The 18238-nt window shown below is 34.9% G+C and overlaps 1 protein-coding gene across 3 annotated transcripts in view; it reads right to left on the minus strand.

The window, feature by feature from the left end:
• Positions 1-4501: 4501 nt before the first annotated feature.
• Positions 4502-18238, minus strand: part of RCOR3 (REST corepressor 3) — a 43398-nt gene continuing 29661 nt past the window's right edge. For 2 of the 3 annotated variants that reach the window (XM_070396636.1, XM_070396638.1), the window contains 3 exons: positions 16075-16132; positions 7863-8104; positions 4502-7384 (listed from right to left, as the gene is read on the minus strand). In XM_070396636.1, the coding sequence (XP_070252737.1) occupies positions 7040-7384; positions 7863-8104; positions 16075-16132 (645 nt within the window). In that variant the 3' untranslated portion in view covers positions 4502-7039. The remainder of the gene's footprint in view (positions 7385-7862; positions 8105-16074; positions 16133-18238) is intronic. The other variant, XM_070396637.1, reaches the window with a different exon arrangement.

Consider the following 18238-nt stretch of genomic DNA (forward strand, 5'->3'; position numbering starts at 1 on the left):
ACCCCCCCTCATACCCTCTTCCACCTCCTCCACTCAGTGCCCCAGCCAGCTGTCAGCCTGCTCTCTATCTATGAGTCTGTCTCCATTTTGCTTGTTAGTTCATGTTGTTCACTAGTTTTCACATGTGAGTAAAATCATATGCTATTTGTCTTTCTTTGACTGGCTTATTTCACGTAGCAAAATGCTCTCCAAGTCTACCATGCTGGTCACAAAAGGTAAGATTTCCTCCTTTCTTTTTATGGCCAAGTAGCATGTCATTGTGTAAATGTACCATAGCATTTTTATTTCGATGAATACTTGGGGTGCTTCCAAATCTTGGGAATTGTGAATAATGCTGCAATGAACATAGGGGTGCACATATTCTATAGAATTTGTGTTTCGGGTTTCTTTGGGTAAATTCCCAGAAGTGAAATTGCCAGGTCATAAAACAGTTCTATTTTTAATTTTTTGATGTGACTACATACTACATTTCACAGTGGCTGCACCAATCTGCATTCCCACCAGCAGTACACAAGGGTTCCCTATTCTCCACATCCTTACCAACACTTGTTTGTTGATTTACTGATAATAGCCATTCTAACGTGTGTGAAGTGCTAGCTCATTGTGGTTTTAATTTGCATTTTTCTGACAATTAGTGACATGGAGCATCTTTTCATATGTCTATTAGCCACCTGTATGTCCTCTTTGGAGAAGTGTCTATTCAAGTCCTTTGCCCATTTTTAAATTGGATTGTATGTTTTTTTGGTGTTCAGTTTCATAAGTTCTTTATACATTTTGGATATTAACCCCTTATCGGGTGTATTGGCAAGTATGTTCTCCCACTCAGTGAGTGGGATGTCATTTTATTTTGTTGATGGTTTCCTTTGCTGTGCTAAAAGTTTTTAGTTTGATGTAATCACATTTGTTTATTTTTTTCCTTTGTTTCCCTTGCCCGAGGAGATACATCATAAAAAACATTGAGACTAAAAAATGTCTGAGATTTTATTGCTTGTGTTTTCTTCTAGGATTTTTGTGGTTTCTAGTCTAACATTTAAGTCTTTAATCCATTTTGAGTTAATTCTTGTGTGTGGTGTAAGAAAGTGGTCTAGTTTGATATTTTTTACACATATTTGTCCAATATTCCCCATAGAATTTAATGAATAGACTATCTTTACATCATTTTATGTTTTTGCCTATTTTGTCAGATATTAATTGACTGTAAAGGTGTGAATTTGTGTCTGGGCTCTCTATTCTGTTCCATTGACCTATATGTCTGTGTTTATGCCAGTTCTAGGCTATTTTGATTACTACAGCCTTGTAGTATAGCTTGATATCAGGTAGTATGAGTTCTCCAACTTTGTTTTTTCTCAAGATTGCTGTTATTATTAGGGGTCTTTTGTGGTTCCATATAAATTTTTGGAATATTTGTTATAGTTCTGTGAAATATGCCATTTGTACCTTGTTAGGAATTGCACCGAACCTATAGATTGCTTGGGTAGTATGAACATTTTAATGATGTGAATTCTTCCTATCCATGAACATGATATGTGTTTCCATTTATTTGCGTCTTCTCTAATTTCTTTCTTCAGTATCTTATAATTTTCCAAATACAGGTCTTTTGCATCCTTGGTTAAATTTATTCCTAGGTATTTTATTCTTTTTGGAGTAATTGTGAATGGGATTGCTTTCTTAGTTTCCCTTTCTGGTAATTCATTACTGGTGTATAGAAATGTAACTGATTTCTGGATATTTATTTTGTATTTTGCTTCTTTTTTTTTTTTTTTTTAAATATATTTTATTGATTTTTCACAGAGAGGAAGGGAGAGAGATAGAGAGCCAGAAACATCGATGAGAGAGAAGCATCGATCAGCTGCCCCCCGCACACCCTCCACTGGGGACGTGCCCGCAACCAAGGCACACGCCCCCGACCGGAACCGAACCCGGGACCCCTCAGTCCGCAGGCCGACGCTCCACCCACTGAGCCAAACCGGTCTCGGCTGTATTTTGCTTCTTTATTGAATTCACTTATCAGTTCTAGTAGTTTTTTGGTTCATTATATTCCATAAATGAGTGAGATCATGTGATATTTATCTTTCTCTGACTGGCTTATTTTGCTTAGCATAATGCTCTCCAGTTCCATCCATGCTGTTGCAAATGGTTAAGAACTCCTTCTTTTCTACCACAGCGTAGTATTCCATTGTGTAGATGTACCACAGTTTTCTAATCCACTCATCTGCTGATGGGCACTTAGGCTGTTTCCAAATCTTAGCTATAGTAAATTGTGCTGCTATGAACATAGGGGTGCATATATCCTTTCTAATTGGTGTTTCTAATTTCTTGGGATATACTCCTAGAAGTGGGATCACTGGGTCAAATGGGAGTTCCACTTTTAGTTTTTTGAGGAAACTCCATACTGTTCTCCACAGTGGCTGCACCAGTCTGCATTCCCACCAGCAGTGCACGAGGGTTCCTTTTTCTCCACATCCTCACCAGCACTTGTCATTTGTTGATTTGTTGATGATAGCCATTCTGACAGGTGTGAGATGGTACCTCATTGTTGTTTTGATTTGCATCTCTCGGATGATTAGTGACTTTGAGCATGTTTTCATATGTCTCTTGGCCTTTCTTCTGTCTTCTTTCGAAAAGTATTTAGGTCTGTTGCCCATTTTTTGATTGGGTTGTTTATCTTCCTTTTGTTAAGTTGTATGAGTTCCCTGTAAATGTTGGAGATTAAACCCTTATTGGTGATAACATTTGCAAATATGTTCTCCCATGCAGTGGGCTTTCTTGTTTTGTTGGTTTCTTTCACTGTGCAAAAGCTTTTTATTTTGATGTAGTCCCATTTGTTTATTTTCTCTTTCGTTTCCATTGTCCTAGGAGCAGTATCAGTGAAGAAATTGCTTCGGCATATGTCTGAGATTTTGCTGCCTGTGGATTCCTCTAGTATTTTTATGGTTTCCCATCTTAAGTCCTTTATCCATTTTGAGTTTATTTTTTGTGTATGGTGTAAGTTGGTGGTCTAGTTTCATTTTTTTGCATGTATCTGTCCAATTTCCCCAACACCATTTATTGAAGAGGCTGTCTTGACCAATTACCCCCAAACTTACTCCAAACACTCATTACTTCATAGTGTCTGTGGTGTTAAGAAATCTGACCACAGCTTAGCTGAGTTCTCTGCTTCACAGTCTCTCATAGCCTGCAATTGAGGTGTTGGCTCTCTAGTCATCGTAAGGCCCAAATGGGGAAGAACCCGTTTCTAAGCACGCTGTTGTTGGCAGGATTTAGTTCCTGGCAGGTTGTTATTCGAAGGACGCGAGTTCTTTGCTGGTTATTGGTAGGGGACTGGCCTCCTACCCTTGCTACATGGACCTAACATTGCAGCTTGCTTCATCAGGCATGCAAGCAAAGACAATGGAAAATCTATCCACAAAAGTCATAATCTTTTAACCTAACCACAGACATCCCATCACCTTTGCTGTATTCTATTGGTCAGAATCAAGTCACTAAGTCCAGCCCACACACAAAGGTTGAATACCAGGAAGCAGGAACCCAATTTGTTTTATTCCCAAACTCTGTTGTTACTAAAGTTTATTGCTGTAGAATATTCCTTCACTAAGGCAATTAAAGTTATGATAAAAATTTAAGTTGGGAGGAGTTACATGTGACCTATTTTTCCTAAGAGAAAACTGTTTATGTATTCCCATAAATGCTGTTAGAAAAATGAAAATTTCCTAAAGACATTTTATTATATAGCATGGTTCCTCAAACTTCATTATTAGATTCTTTCTGTATTCACTTATTGATACCTTCTTATGAGTATCTATAACAGATTACTAACTTAAAAAAACTAATACACATGTTTCTCTTTCTCACATTTCCTGTAATCAGAATGTATTCATTACTCATTTTGGGGAAGCACAAAGAGAAAGATCCTGATTTGAACTGTAAGTCATATTATTCTCTTTGAGGAGACCCTGATAAGTGATCAGATAAGACCCATGTTAAGTGATCAGCAGTTATTGACATTTATGGGTAATATATCTTTGGGTAGCAGGAAGAAACATTAAAATACAACATATTTATTAACTAAACTTGGCCCTGTGACCAAAGTATTTGCAACATTAATATTTTTGAAAATCATTACATTTTTTGCTTGTTCCCTACACATATTTCTATTAAGATAGAATTTTATATTCTTTCATCATTTTACTCACTTTATTGTAGGATTAAGAAAAAGTTTTGATCATAACTTACCTTTACCTCTACCCATACTAAACTGGAATTATAGAAAAAAATATTTTTTCATTAATATTGCCAGATGCATCAATAGTGTGATTTATTTTTAGTTGTGTAATGAAAAAAATACTTGGGTGATTTTTCAAAAATGATAACCTTGAAATTAATAACATGGTCATTAAAAGATTTCTAGGTTTTGCTATTTTTATAAAATATTTAGAATTTCACAGTGAAGAGGTCCCAAATTCCTCATACAACATGAAATTATATAAAAATAGAAGACATAGACATCTTTAACTCTTTAATCCTTTGATTAAGCAGCAAGCATATCACTCTTCCAGGCCAAACACTGCTTAAACAAAAAAGAAAAAGAATGACGTGCAAAATATTTACAAAATATGCAAAGCACACAATAAAGACATCGCACTATGTACATGTGTCATATTACTAATGAAGCTAAGATTTTTCCACTGTGTGCTCTAGTGTACATAAATCAAATCACAGCACATCCCTCAGATACAGCACTTTGGCCTGTGGCTGGGATAGAACAGATTTTAAATGAATCACAATATACTTAACAGCTGGACAGATGCTGGTGCTGACCAACTTGACTGACATATGCCACATATTGCATACTGAAGGCCTACTGACAAGACAAGACAATAAAAGCTGTATAGTATGCACATATGCAAGACAATCTAAATACTTTAGGCTTTAGATATCTTTTGTCCCCATGGCTCTTAAAGTAAAAATAAGTATAAATTCTTGAATATTAAATATTTTAAATTAGATTTTATCTGGTTACAGTCCAGGGGAAGAACTATTTAAGATGATCCAATGAGAATGACAGACACATCCTGGAAAAAGTTTTTGATTATGCTAGAACTTAAGGTCCTTAATGGAAAGAAGTGGTCTAAATGTCAAAATTAAAACTAATCAATGGACTTGAATCTAGAGCTCTTTAAGACTTTAGAGCAGTGGTTCTCAACCTGTGGGTCGTGACCCCTTTGGTGGTCGAACGACTCTTTCACAGGGGTGATAAGAGTGATCAGTTTATGTTGTTCATTATATTTCATAAATGAGTGAGATCATGTGATATTTATCTTTCTCTGACCATCCTGCATATCAGATATTTACATTACGATTCATAACAGTAGCAACATTACAGTTATGAAGTAGCAACAAAAATAATTTTATGGTTGGGTCACAACATGAGGAACTGTATTTAAAGGGCCAGAAGGTTGAGAACCACTGCTTTAGAGCCAATGATAGGGACTATCTTCCCAATAATTTGGGAATATACGACCTCTCAAATAATAAATTAGGCCCTTGGATGTTGACCATTTTGTGAAGTAGTTCTAAATATGATGAGAATGTGAATGTGCAAACATTTAGCCTTATGTTCCACTAGTATAGCAATCTGAGCAATCTGTCCTTTTGCACAAGTCATGATTCCAATATGAAATCATCATATCAAAAATATTAGTAACACATTGTTGAAATACTATCACTTTTAAAATATTCTTTGTAAGTGCTTAATGATTATGTGTTGAATTAAGAAGACCTGAAATGTTTTTTTGTTTCTTTATAAAAAGGGGTCTCAGCATTTTAAGTTAACAGCACAATTGGGACAATATACCGATATATCTTAGGTAACACAGAAGAAATCCTTAAATTTATTTTATAAAATAATGTTGATGATTTAATCCTAAACCAAACCCAGTCATACACGTTGGCTGCAAGAAATACACAAATGTATCCAAAAAGTACAATAGAGATTTATCAAGAAACCATCATTTATATTAAATGCAGACCATATTAAGTATTAGGGCAGTTTTAAGTTCAGAACCTAAACACAAAAAGGGTATTGTAATAAATGCTTCCATTACCACTATCTCCACATAACTAACAAAATATAATTTGCTTCTAACATCCCTAGATGTAGGCAACTACTAGTTAAAAGCAGACAGCATTTAGAAACATTAAAAAAAAAAATCAAAATTAACTTCATTTTCAAGGAACTTTAAGACATTGTCCTTTAACAAATTAACTCCTCATTCGTATGTATTATTACTCTGATCTTCTTCTTACTGACAGATGACAGGTCAATGACCTTTAAGCAAGGACTTTGCACTAGGACCCTAAGCTCATTTTAAATGGTTAGTAGGTTCAGTACATTCTTTCTGGTTTCATATAATTGCTTTGCAATTGATTAAATTGCTTTCTTTGAAAGGAACATATTAATATTCCTTTAGAAAAGAAAGCAAGATTTTTTTTTAAAAAAGGGATATGCGGCTATAATTTCTTAAATATGCATTAAATGAACAGATGCCAAAATATGAAATGCAGGCTACTTATTCTTACACTCCTAACATAGGAAAATGTTAAAATTAAATTAAAGAAAAAAAAAGTCAAACATCCTTATCTTGAGAAACTTAAGGAGTTTTCACAATTCCTAAGTCAATATTCTTGTACTAAGAGCCTTGACTATGAAGAGGCAGGAATATAAAGAAATCTCAATAAAATAAATACAGTAAAAACAAAAACCCCTTGGTATATAGAATACTTAATCTTTTTTTTTTTCCTTTTATGAGAGCATGTTGCTGAACATATACTCTAGAAAGGAGCCTAACTGTAGGCTTCTTCTTATACAACATCTCAGTTGTGTGAACTAAAAAATCTCTTAGACATCCACTACGCTAGCCCACTGCCTCAGTTCCAGCCTCAGTATCTAGGAAGGATTAGTCGTTCCTCGTTCTTGCTGGTCAGATGAGCATTGGTATGTGGTGTGGGAAAAGTTACTGCAGCTCTGTCCAACTTAATTTTAGTGCAGTGAGGACTGTGAGTCTGTCTGAATTCCAATAAGTGATGGTGGCTGCTGACCACCAACTGTGGACAACACTGGTCTTGGGTTTAGACGGGGTGGCATAGAGTTAGCAGGGCGAATGAGAGGTGGTGGAGGCTGATTTAGAGTTGGCCGAGGCTGGATGAACCGAGCCTGCTGCTGGAGCGGAGGAGGCTGCCGGTGAAGAGCAGGGGCAGCAGGCAGTGTTGGACGAAGAAGTGGTGGAGGCTGGTTCAGAGTGGCAATGGGGGCTGTTGGTGTTGGAGTGGATGGTGGGGCAGGAGGTGATGGACCCAGAGTCCGAGGAGCCTGTGGGGTCTGTGCCTAGAGGTGAGGAAACAAAAATACATGTATGAGATGATGGTTCCTAAGGAGCTTCACACAATATAGTTTGGGCTGTCACAGGAAAAGCAAAACAAATCAAAACAAAACCAAAACATAACACCAGTATATTTTGGAAGCACAAGCTTCTTTTATTTTAAACAAAACAAAACAAAACAAAACAAAAACCCAAAACTGAAAAAGCAACGAAGCTACCAAACAGGCATCTTTATTAGTAAATAGCTTAACACTGGAAATAAAAATAAGACTATGAAAGAACAATACACTCTCCATTCTTCTAGGATCAGATCTTAGCATGTCATTATGACTTAAGAGTCACGAGAGATGCACCACTGAGTAAGTGTATTGTCAACCTTTCATGCTCATTTAGCTAGTCCTCTGACCAATTAACCTTACAGACCACCACACAACATGGTGATTCCTCGACTCATATTAGCTCAAATTCCATACACAAACACACCTCCTCTTCTTCATCAGTGCTCTTCCCTGATGGCACATTAGAAGCACTTTTTGTCTCCTCCCCTAAAGTAGAAGCATCACCATTAGAAGCCTGGGTTCCTTGTTCTGCTTCCCACTCCTGCAATACCTCCTCTAAGTTAAACCGACGCCTGTAGTTTACAAAGAAGTTCTTCACTTGGCCAACAGTCTTGTTGCCAATTACATCTGCAATAGCTTGAAAATCTTTACCATATTTGCGGACACCTGGAAGGCAAAGTAAATAATACACCTGGTGAAGGATCAATAAGGAGAGCTGTGTGTACTATACATCATGCACACACACAAGATACCAGCAATGAAAATCCTTTCTGACAAACTCTGCTCATTTCTCAGTTCTAAGATAGAGGCTAAGATATCAGGGTCCCAGATGAAAACAATCAATTATGTCATTTCATCGAGCCAGCCACTTGCCTTCAACTGAACAATCAGAAACTTACCATTTTTTACATACTCAGTTATTTTCTCCAATCCTCTCTTGAACTCTCAAATACAGTCCATTTATTGTAAAGCATTGAATTCTTTGTTCCATCCTCAATTCCATATTCATTTATTTCCCTAGTAGCCAGTCACCTAAATTTGAGCAACACCGTTTGTAAACAAGACAGGATGGGAATGAGCCATCTCTTTTATCCCCTCAATGGAATGAGTGAGTAGTCTTAGGGTTCCCCCATTAAGAAAAGCATTATAATTTTGGCCTTAATACCAAATTTAATGATTACTTGCTATCTCACCAGGGTACCAACAAGTAGAAATGAGATAAGAATTAACAAGCAAGAGAATCATCACAATCTGACAAATGAAAAAAAGGGGAAGTATTTTTCAGTTAATTGAATGTCAACTCATGTAATAGTTCTAAAGACTGTCTATGAAGGAGCCTCAGCTATGCCTTCTACACGTAAGGATAAGGTTACAGCAGCAACTGGTTGGAGAGCACTTGTGCTTCTCATCACTACCTCCAATTTAAGGACTGTACATTCAGTCATTTGAGAACCTAACTTTTCATTATGGACATTTTATTAAATTACATTATGAAGGATAATATTTATGAACTTGAGATAGTTAATTATGCTATGGAATAATTTAAAAATGACTTTATATAATCAGATGGCTAATAATTTGCTGTTAAGGAAATTCTAAGAGAGGGTCACTGACTTATTCTTGAAACAGATGCACTTAGCTCAAAATATAAAAGTTGTCAAAATTTTTGATTTTATAATTTGAAAACTGCTTTTTAAAGTACCAGAATACAATAACTCATTAATCACAGAGATGAGAATGGAGAGAAAAAATACTGATGCTTATAATATAGTCTGGAAGCAGCCAAAAATATGGGGATTGAAATAAGGAACATGTATACAATCACAGATGAGAGAATAATATAAGGATATGTTAAGACCCCAGCAGAAATAGTAGATATATTCTTACTGATACCTATTGGCATTACCCAATTACCTTAAAGCACCAATGTGATAGGACATAATTTTTGTTTTTAAATTCTGCCCTTATTTTATACTAAGAACTTGAGAATAAGTATCTCTTGCTACACTCGACCAGTGAGGCTTGATTCTTAGAGCATTTGGGGGGGAAGTCTGACATTATTAAGCTATAACCATATCCCATTTTTAATATAGAATTTGAGGTATGTAAACTATGCTCATTTGTTCCATTCTCAAAGGAATAGGACAGACAACATATGTATGACGACATAGTAGTAATGATACTCAAACACTGTTTACAATATTTTAGCAATGTAAATTAATTTATATTCTCTTAAAACTCATGAGCTAATTTCCAATTGGAACTTCATACTGAGTATAAATTCTAATGGCGACTAGGTTCTACTGAGGGTTTATATGGCAATAAAAATTCAAGGTAATTTCATATTAGGAATTATTGCTATATATTTAAGTACTTCTCTACTACATATACTTTGGAAAACATCAAGTCATTTGAGATCACTGCACTGAAAAATAACTACGAATCAGAAATCCAATGCAGTCTCTTAATTTTCATAAAAGACATTTAACTTAAATTCTAGAAATGCCCGAACCTTATCGAATACAAGAGTTTAGAAACGAAAACCTTAAATAAATCTGGATTAGATCTGTATTCCTAGCAAGAAATCACATGAAGACAAACTTGGACTCCGAGTCTGGAGATATTACAGCCCTCAGAACACCTATTTGCTAAGCAAAATATATTCCAAAACCTACCATTAAGCTATTTCCAGATAGATTCCTTTATATAACTGTCTCTACTTCTTCTGACTCTATTCTTCTTGATCTTCCACTTTATTTTCTCTTGTTCAATGGACTTTACCTTGTCACAATATTGTTGCATTTCCAGAATTATAGACCACCAAACCAAAGCTGCTTCCTATAGGAGCTTTAGTTTTCCCAGACATTTTCAATGTCAAGAACTTTTTCCAAGTCACCTCGGTGTGTCTATTATTAACTCATGTATGACAATCTTATATAAACTATTTTGCAAAATGTTAAGGCTCAGACCACACTGCAGACTGCTGTAGTCTAGCTAAGGACCCCAATCATGTCCTGAGAACAAATGGGCCCAGATATTAAGGCCCTCAGTCTGCAGGATGCCTGCACAGGGTCTGGGCATGAGCTACAGTTCCTTGACAGTCTCCTTTGTTTGCCCCAGTATGCTGTGACAAATTTCCTAATTTTCTGTTTGCCACAATGTCAAAGGTTGGGAAGTACGGACCTCTGGAATACACGCCAGCCCCAGCATCACTACAATGCTGAGTCCACAGGAAGTGCTCAGGAACCTGACTGACTTCTCTTCCCTATGAGGCTTCATTCTACTTTTCTTCCCCAAACCACAAGAGTCACATATAGCTGACTTCTTTGTCACCTTCACAATCCCAATAACCCTGCTCAACAGCCTATTTTGGCTATAAGGAGAAATTCTTAAGCTCTATACAGTGGCTGATGGCTATAAGGTGGAATTCTTAAGTTCTAGAGTGGCTGGTAACTAGCAAACTCTAGTAAAATGCCAATTAAAGACTTAATTGCTCCTTTAGAAAAACCCCCAGCGAGGCTCCTAGATGACCTGGCGGGAGCAGCAGTGACGAGCAACTGACTCGAACAACATATGACATGAGAGCTCCCTTAGTTCCAATTTGTACTTGGGTCAGGGTGGGCCATCCTTTCTTCAGTTCACAATGAACAAGGCCACCTGCCTGCTTTATCAGCAAGGAAATTAAATACAGTGACTAAACCTCTCTCTCCCTGAAGATGTAAAATGCTTAGGTCCATTGGAACCATGGTTTTAAATAAAACTTCTCACCTTTAGGGCAAGAGGCCAGTTTTCAAAGATTAGCGGAATAAGACTTGAGAGACCCCTGGAAGAGGTAAATTATAAATTTCTCAGGGAGAGAAAAAAATTGTTTTCAGTCAAATTTCTAAATTTCATTTGAAAGTTAAAATGAAACAGCTTGGCCTTCTATCTGCAGATGATATCTTACAACCTTTAATATATATACCTTTAAAGTTTTGTTTGGGGAATTAACATAAAAATGAAACTTATTAGGATACTATATTATCATTAAATTCTATGAAAGCCCACATTTTTCAATCAGTATTCTGTATTATCCAAGAAAATACATTCATATTTTTTTGAGCTTTAGCTAGTAAGATAGTAACTTCAGGAACATCTGTGATATGGTGTTTCCCAATTCTGGACATGGAATTATAGACTCTTTTTTTCTTATATAGAAAGGATACCAGGAACCTGTTTTTGGTATACTTAAAAAGTTTAAAAATTTGATTGTGGACTACAAAGAAAAAAAGCAAAAACATTACAGAGGCAAACTGCTTCTAAGGAGTGGAATTTTGGGGGATATTTTTTCCTGCTTCTTATAGCAAAATTTCTTAAAGTGAGCATGTACTTGGTATAATTAGGAAATCTCAATCAAAAACAAATGTTATCTTGAAATAAAAACAAAGTAACACCTAGAAACTCCAAGGGTGTGGTTCTTTCCTATCAGTTAGAGATTTTTAAACTCAAACTATTTGAAAATATACATTACTTTCTACCTCCTAAAAATCCCTTCAAGAATATGTACTAAAGAAAGGTAGAAAAGCTACCAATTGCAACGGGATAGTGACTGATGCATCTAGGCCAGAGCTAAAAGTCAAAATCATACATTCTCTTTTCTAATGTCTAGCCCTTCTCTTCTGAGTTTTACATTCCCATCTTCCATAAAAAAATTAATTTGAATCATTAATTATTTGAAGCAAGCGCAGCAGAGGGCTGACGATACTTTTTGATCTCCATTCTTATACCTGTTATAACAGAACAAACTCTCTAAAGCATATGGCTTGCCTTTTAGTTAGGAAGGTAGGAATCTCCTATTTCCACTTCCTTTTGATTGTTCATGTACTAGGTAGCTCACAACAATCCTTATGTGTTAACCAACTGCCCAATCTTTTTTTCCTTCTTTAGGCATGATTCTAGCTTTTTAAAAAAGTAGGAGATAAGATGAGAAAGAAGACAAGTTCTAGATTTGCAACTTCATTTCTCCTAAAACAAAATGAATGTATGAACTACAGGGAGAGAAGGTAACATTGAACTGTAAGCATAATCCCCGTGAACACAGTCCTGTTATTTCTTGTTCTATATGAGAAGGCTGACAATACAAAAAATTAACTAAAAATTAAAATTGACATCTTGATAAAACTGGAAAAAGTTTTTGTTGTTTATCTTAAAAAGCACAAGTATTTTAGTTGAGGAGCATTTTTTTTTTTTAACACTAATGACTACAAAATAAATACTGCACATTTAAGAGGAGATCTAAAATAAAAATGGAAAATATTGTATACCATGCTTCTGCCTCTATGTACTCTAAAGAGTAAATGTTACTACTCTTTCTAAGTTATTTTTAACAGAGTTAATAATTGTTCAATTTACTTGAAAAAACCCCACACACCTAGAATCTATTTTCTATCCTAATTCTTTTTAAAATTTATCTTTACTTGAAAGTATTATAGATGCTCCCTTTTTTCCCCATTTTCCCCCTCATCCCACACCAGCCTTTCCTAATTCTTGCTAAATAAGAAATGTCCATCATATGAATATCAAAATTGATTTTAGGATAATCTCTAAAAGCATTATAAGTTAGAAAAAATATTTATATGACACGAACTAAAAACATATTTCACCATTAACAAATATGTGAAGACTATAATTGGCTTCACTGTTAACTAATTTGTTATAATAGAAATTTTAGATACTTAAGGCTGAAACAGATTACAGAAGTTGAACAAAGAGCATTCTTGGCAAGTATTTTAAGAGGATTAAATTATCAGCATTTATAAAATCCCACTTGGGGACTCTTGAAGAATGTATTGAAGTTATAACATAGCAAAAACTGAAACTAATGTAATAAAGTGATAGATTACACAAGGATAAACACACATTCCTATTTTGTCTGAGCATGAATTTTTCTTCTAAATAAGGGAGAAAAAAGGGTACAAGATTTATTATTTATTTAAATATTATTAAAATAATATTAATATATTCAAATATTTAATATTTAAATCATTACTATTTAGTTAACAATATAATGGCAAGTAAAGTGGGAAATATATATTTAGTCTCTAGGAAATTATCTTAACATACTGAGTTGGCTTTAAAAGAGTTACAACAAAAGTTTACTTAATAGTAGAGTGACAAATCTCACTAATGACACTAGAGCGAGTCAGTATTTCTCTCTCCAGGCCACTGTAATAGTCAACTAGGAGCAAGGTAAAATAAAGCATTTAGCAAATGAGTGTTAAATCCGAATATCTATGCAAAATGTCTTAAATATAAATGCTATGTAAATTAAAACATGTTACTATCAAAACATAATAAAATTGAAATAGCCACATAATAACATCATATAAAGGTTTATCATACGGATTAAAAAGAAAAATACAAAAAAAACAATTGCCTGCGAAGATAAATAGTTCTTGATAGCAAACTGTCCATGTTAAAATAAAAACTGCAATTATGTACCTCAACCACACTGAGACTCAGGTACAGGTGACATTACTATATAATTATATTGTTTATAAGATACATTATATAAATGTGTGAACACATGAGGCAACATGGCACTTTTTAATTCTCCCTCAAATAACTATCTTGGAAACAAATAGCTTTATATTGTCTTATTTTATGTAACAATAATAACAACAAAACCGACAACAATAACAAAAAATGAAAACAAAAATTCCACACAGAATCAAATAAATAAAAACAAAGACATTAACATATTAATAAAGTACTTTTGAAATCCCAAGAACATGCATATTTCTGTATAAATTGCTGAACTAGTGTAATTTATTTAGGGCTACTTTTTAGATATGCATAATAATATAATACTGAATATATCTCAGTAGAGAGGAAATGTTTGATTATATCTAGAAATGCTCCACTCTTTAATATTTATAAGCTGAGGTAATGACCACACATGTAGTTCACACTATATATGTAAATCTTGGGATTGTCCCTTCCCTGGAATGCAGCTTTGCATAATGTCCACCCCAGCCATAAGATTCAACAGACTCTATCCCTTAGTGCTGTAAGAGCAGTTATAAATCCTGAGGGCAGTATAGAGAAACATTAGCCCAGATTTTCCTTGGTGATTCTCTTCAGAAAATTCTCTCACTGGTATAATTTCTTACACTAGAGAATAGGATTAATATACTAACCTTTAAGCAACTGAATACTGGAAACCAGGGTTAAATTCTATAGGCTACAGACTGCGATGGAGGGAAACACAGGCTTTACGTCAATAAAAGCAATGCCTACTCAAATAACTATGTTAGAGCTATAAGTCATAGTTCTAAATGAATCTGAAGAAGCCATTTGAAGAAGCCATGAAAAATACTAATTTTTAAATCGCTAGTTTGTAATTTTAAACAATTACTGAACATTTAAATCAATTAAACTTTGTTCTGACTCATTCAGAAACATAGTTCTACTATATATATGTGCTCAGTGCATATCCAGTACGTTGCTTCCACAGGGTCAAGCATTTTATTTATGAAATGACTGTGTGGTGCTTTAGAGGCCAAAGAGAAGGCTGCCATTATCCTGTGGGCACTCTCCTGTGACAATTTCAAATCACACTGGCTTGGTAGTTATTCACTCTAATACAAACTGCAGAGCCATCTATTAATCAATCTTTAATTACATTATTCTCACATCTGAATGGTGCTTGCATAGTATTTTTGAGTTAAATATATTCTCTATGTTTGAATATTTGGAAATCTTTTTAAAGGTATACTTATATGTTTCCCTGGGCTCAATTCTCTTACAGTAGTGAACCTAGATAAAATAGCTATAAGTGCTCAACAAAAGAGGGATAAGCTATGAAGGAACAGATTGCAGGCCAAACTTAAAATTACACAATCAGTCCTCCAGATAGTTTATTTTGAAGGGAGAAAAAAAAAAACTACAACATTGAATAAAAATATGCAATTTGCCCTTCTTTAAGTAATTCAAACACGAGAAAATCCAAGTTTATAATGCTTCCAATTTGCCCAACAGTATTTCTCATACAAAAAATGTTCTGCCATAGAATTCAACAAAGCATTCTTATAAATACTGTAGTGCATTAAAAATGCTAAATGTATATTTTTGATAGATCTCTTGTAATATCTATACATTTTTAAAGTCAGGTTTCTAAGCATTCAGTGGCACATCTCTTAAGTAAGTTATAATACACTGAGAATAAAGCACACCATTAATATTTTCAATGCCTGACATTTATCAAATAGATACACTATTATACAGAGAAACCAGAAACACATACTAGTTTATTCAAGCTTTTAACCACGTTATCAATGACTGATATGGTAAGAATGAACCCAACTGAGGAATACCAAAGCAGAGGCAGAGAGACCACATGACTGTGCAAGCTTGTCAGCACCATCACTTTTTTAGTTCTGAGAACGAGTTACACACTGTTCAGGACTCGAAATGCACAGAGGCTCAGTATGTCATGTTCACAAGGACAGAACAGAATCCCTGGTCACCAGGACTTTGTGGTGAACACAAGAGCCCTTTCTCGACCCATTTCTAAAGGCAAGGAAGAACTACGGTGGTCACCTTTCATGACAAGTTCAATAATTATTAACAACAAGAACTGCTTATCTTTAATATACCTTGCACTGCTAGAAGCTGCTCCTCTGTGGTCCAACGGGCATTAATTTTCTGATTTGACTACAAAATTAAAGAAAAGTTTCCTAATGAGGATATGAAGACAGACATTTTTCCAAAGTGCTTACTTACTTTTTTAAAAAACTTTTCACCAAATTACAGACATCAGATTACTACAACTCTGATTTTGGAAGATTTCACTTTTACAAGAATTTATATATATTCTGAGTTACCTTTTACCCACACAAAAAGATAATGAAAGAGAAATGTACCAGTTTGGGAGAATGAACAGCATTCACATTTATACTCTAGCCAGAAAACCTATTTAAAACAGGCCAAAATATTCACTCATTTTCCAACTACAACGTTCCTATCACTCACTGCACATGTTAATTTTAGCCTCATTTTAAACATTTAAGAAACTTTTTTTCCCTTTAGATGAAATCTGTGACTTTTTCTAAAATTTCTTCTCTTCACACTTAGATTATATTACCTATAATCTAGGATTTTTGTTTATGAAATGACTGTGTTGTGCTTTAGAGGCTAAAGAGAAGGCTGCCATTATCCCGTGGGCACTCTGCTGTGACAATTTCAAAAAAATAGTGTTGTATAAATTAACACAGAACTATAGATCAGGCTTCAGCCCTAAAACATTTCTGAAGCAGAAAGTGACCCACTCTAAGAATATCTCCCCCAAGGCCTCCCATATTCCTCTCAATATTTTTGTTTCAAAAAAATCTTATGTTTAGGATTTTTATTATGGATTTTTATTTTGTTTGATATATTCAATGTTAAACAACCGATCGAATTTCACTGGTGTATACCCCTGTTAGTAATCAAGGGCCATTGGCAGTAAATGGAGGAACAGACATAAGTACACCAGCCTCCGGAGGTTTGCAGTAGAAACTGCCCAGGAAAAGTGCCCTCGTGTGATACAGGGGCATGCTGGGCAAAACAGAAAGGCTTCCTTTGAGAAGGGGTGATTAGGTCTTATCTTACTCATGGTCTTAGCAATAGGAGTTTCTACAGAGCACACACGGTCTGAGTAACACCAACTTCCTCACCACGTGTGAAGAGGTATAAGTAAGCACTCAGAAGAAAGAATAAAACAAAAATTCAAAATTTAAAAAAATTATTAGAGAAGAAAAAGTAAAACAGGACTTAGAGAAAGGGAGGGAAAAACCTAAAGAAAACACTGAATTCCAGATGATGAGACTAAAACCGAAAAGCAAGCCAGCCAGGCAGACAGTGGGTAATGCTCGACATTAGGATACTGGCGATGAAGCGAAGAACAACGGTAAAAAGGTAAAGAGAAAAGAGAGGGAATGGGACATACAGAGGCAGTAATAAGGAAAAGGTTAATTAAGGCTAAAGAAGTGAAAAGAAATAAAGAAAAAGATGATAGAGGAGAACCTAGAAAATTTAAACATATGCTCCCCAGGCAATCTAATGTTAGCCTGGCTGTGAAAGGTAGATAAAAGAGGTCTGTGGTACCCAAGGATAATTGATTCTAGAACCTATTTAAAACAGGCCCAAATATTTCAAAGTAAATGGTTAAAATCATAAAAGGTTGATTGCAATTTAATGTGAATATGAAATGAAAACTTATAAAAATTAGTTCATTAAAAATACAATAATGACCTTAACTTATATGTTTCATTTTATTTATTTTTGGCATATCTTCTCTATTTAATGGTAATACCCCCCAGCTTTGAAATTCATAATATGAGCATAGAATGGGTTATCTTTGTTTTGAAGACTTCAACAATTTCTCAAGGGCCTCTTGGTTTTTGGTAATCAAATTATCTTTTTTTGAAATGCTTATCTGTGAGTGACCATCCTTTTTCCTTCAATTGTTAATTTTGTTAGATACCCATCTGTCAATAATGTTGCAAGTGATGAAAGCCATTCCCTTCTATTTTCATAGACTTCATGAAGTTTTGCATCTTTTGCAAGATTTATAACTTCATTTTGTTTTGTTCTGCATTTGCACTGTATGAGCAAGAGAGTAATCAAGCTGTATGCTGATATGATGGGTGGGATAGATAAGAACTGGAATTAACTCAGGAAAGGTCGTGAGAAACACTGATCTGGGAAATAAATGGGGGAGGAAGGCTAAGATGATGAATTTAACGTAAGATAAGTTGACAATGATATCCAGGTGGAGCT

Source organism: Myotis yumanensis, unplaced genomic scaffold (assembly GCF_028538775.1).
Source record: "Myotis yumanensis isolate MYYU_CA2020_CCGP unplaced genomic scaffold, mMyoYum1.0.hap1 SCAF_17, whole genome shotgun sequence".
Classification (NCBI taxonomy): domain Eukaryota; kingdom Metazoa; phylum Chordata; class Mammalia; order Chiroptera; family Vespertilionidae; genus Myotis; species Myotis yumanensis.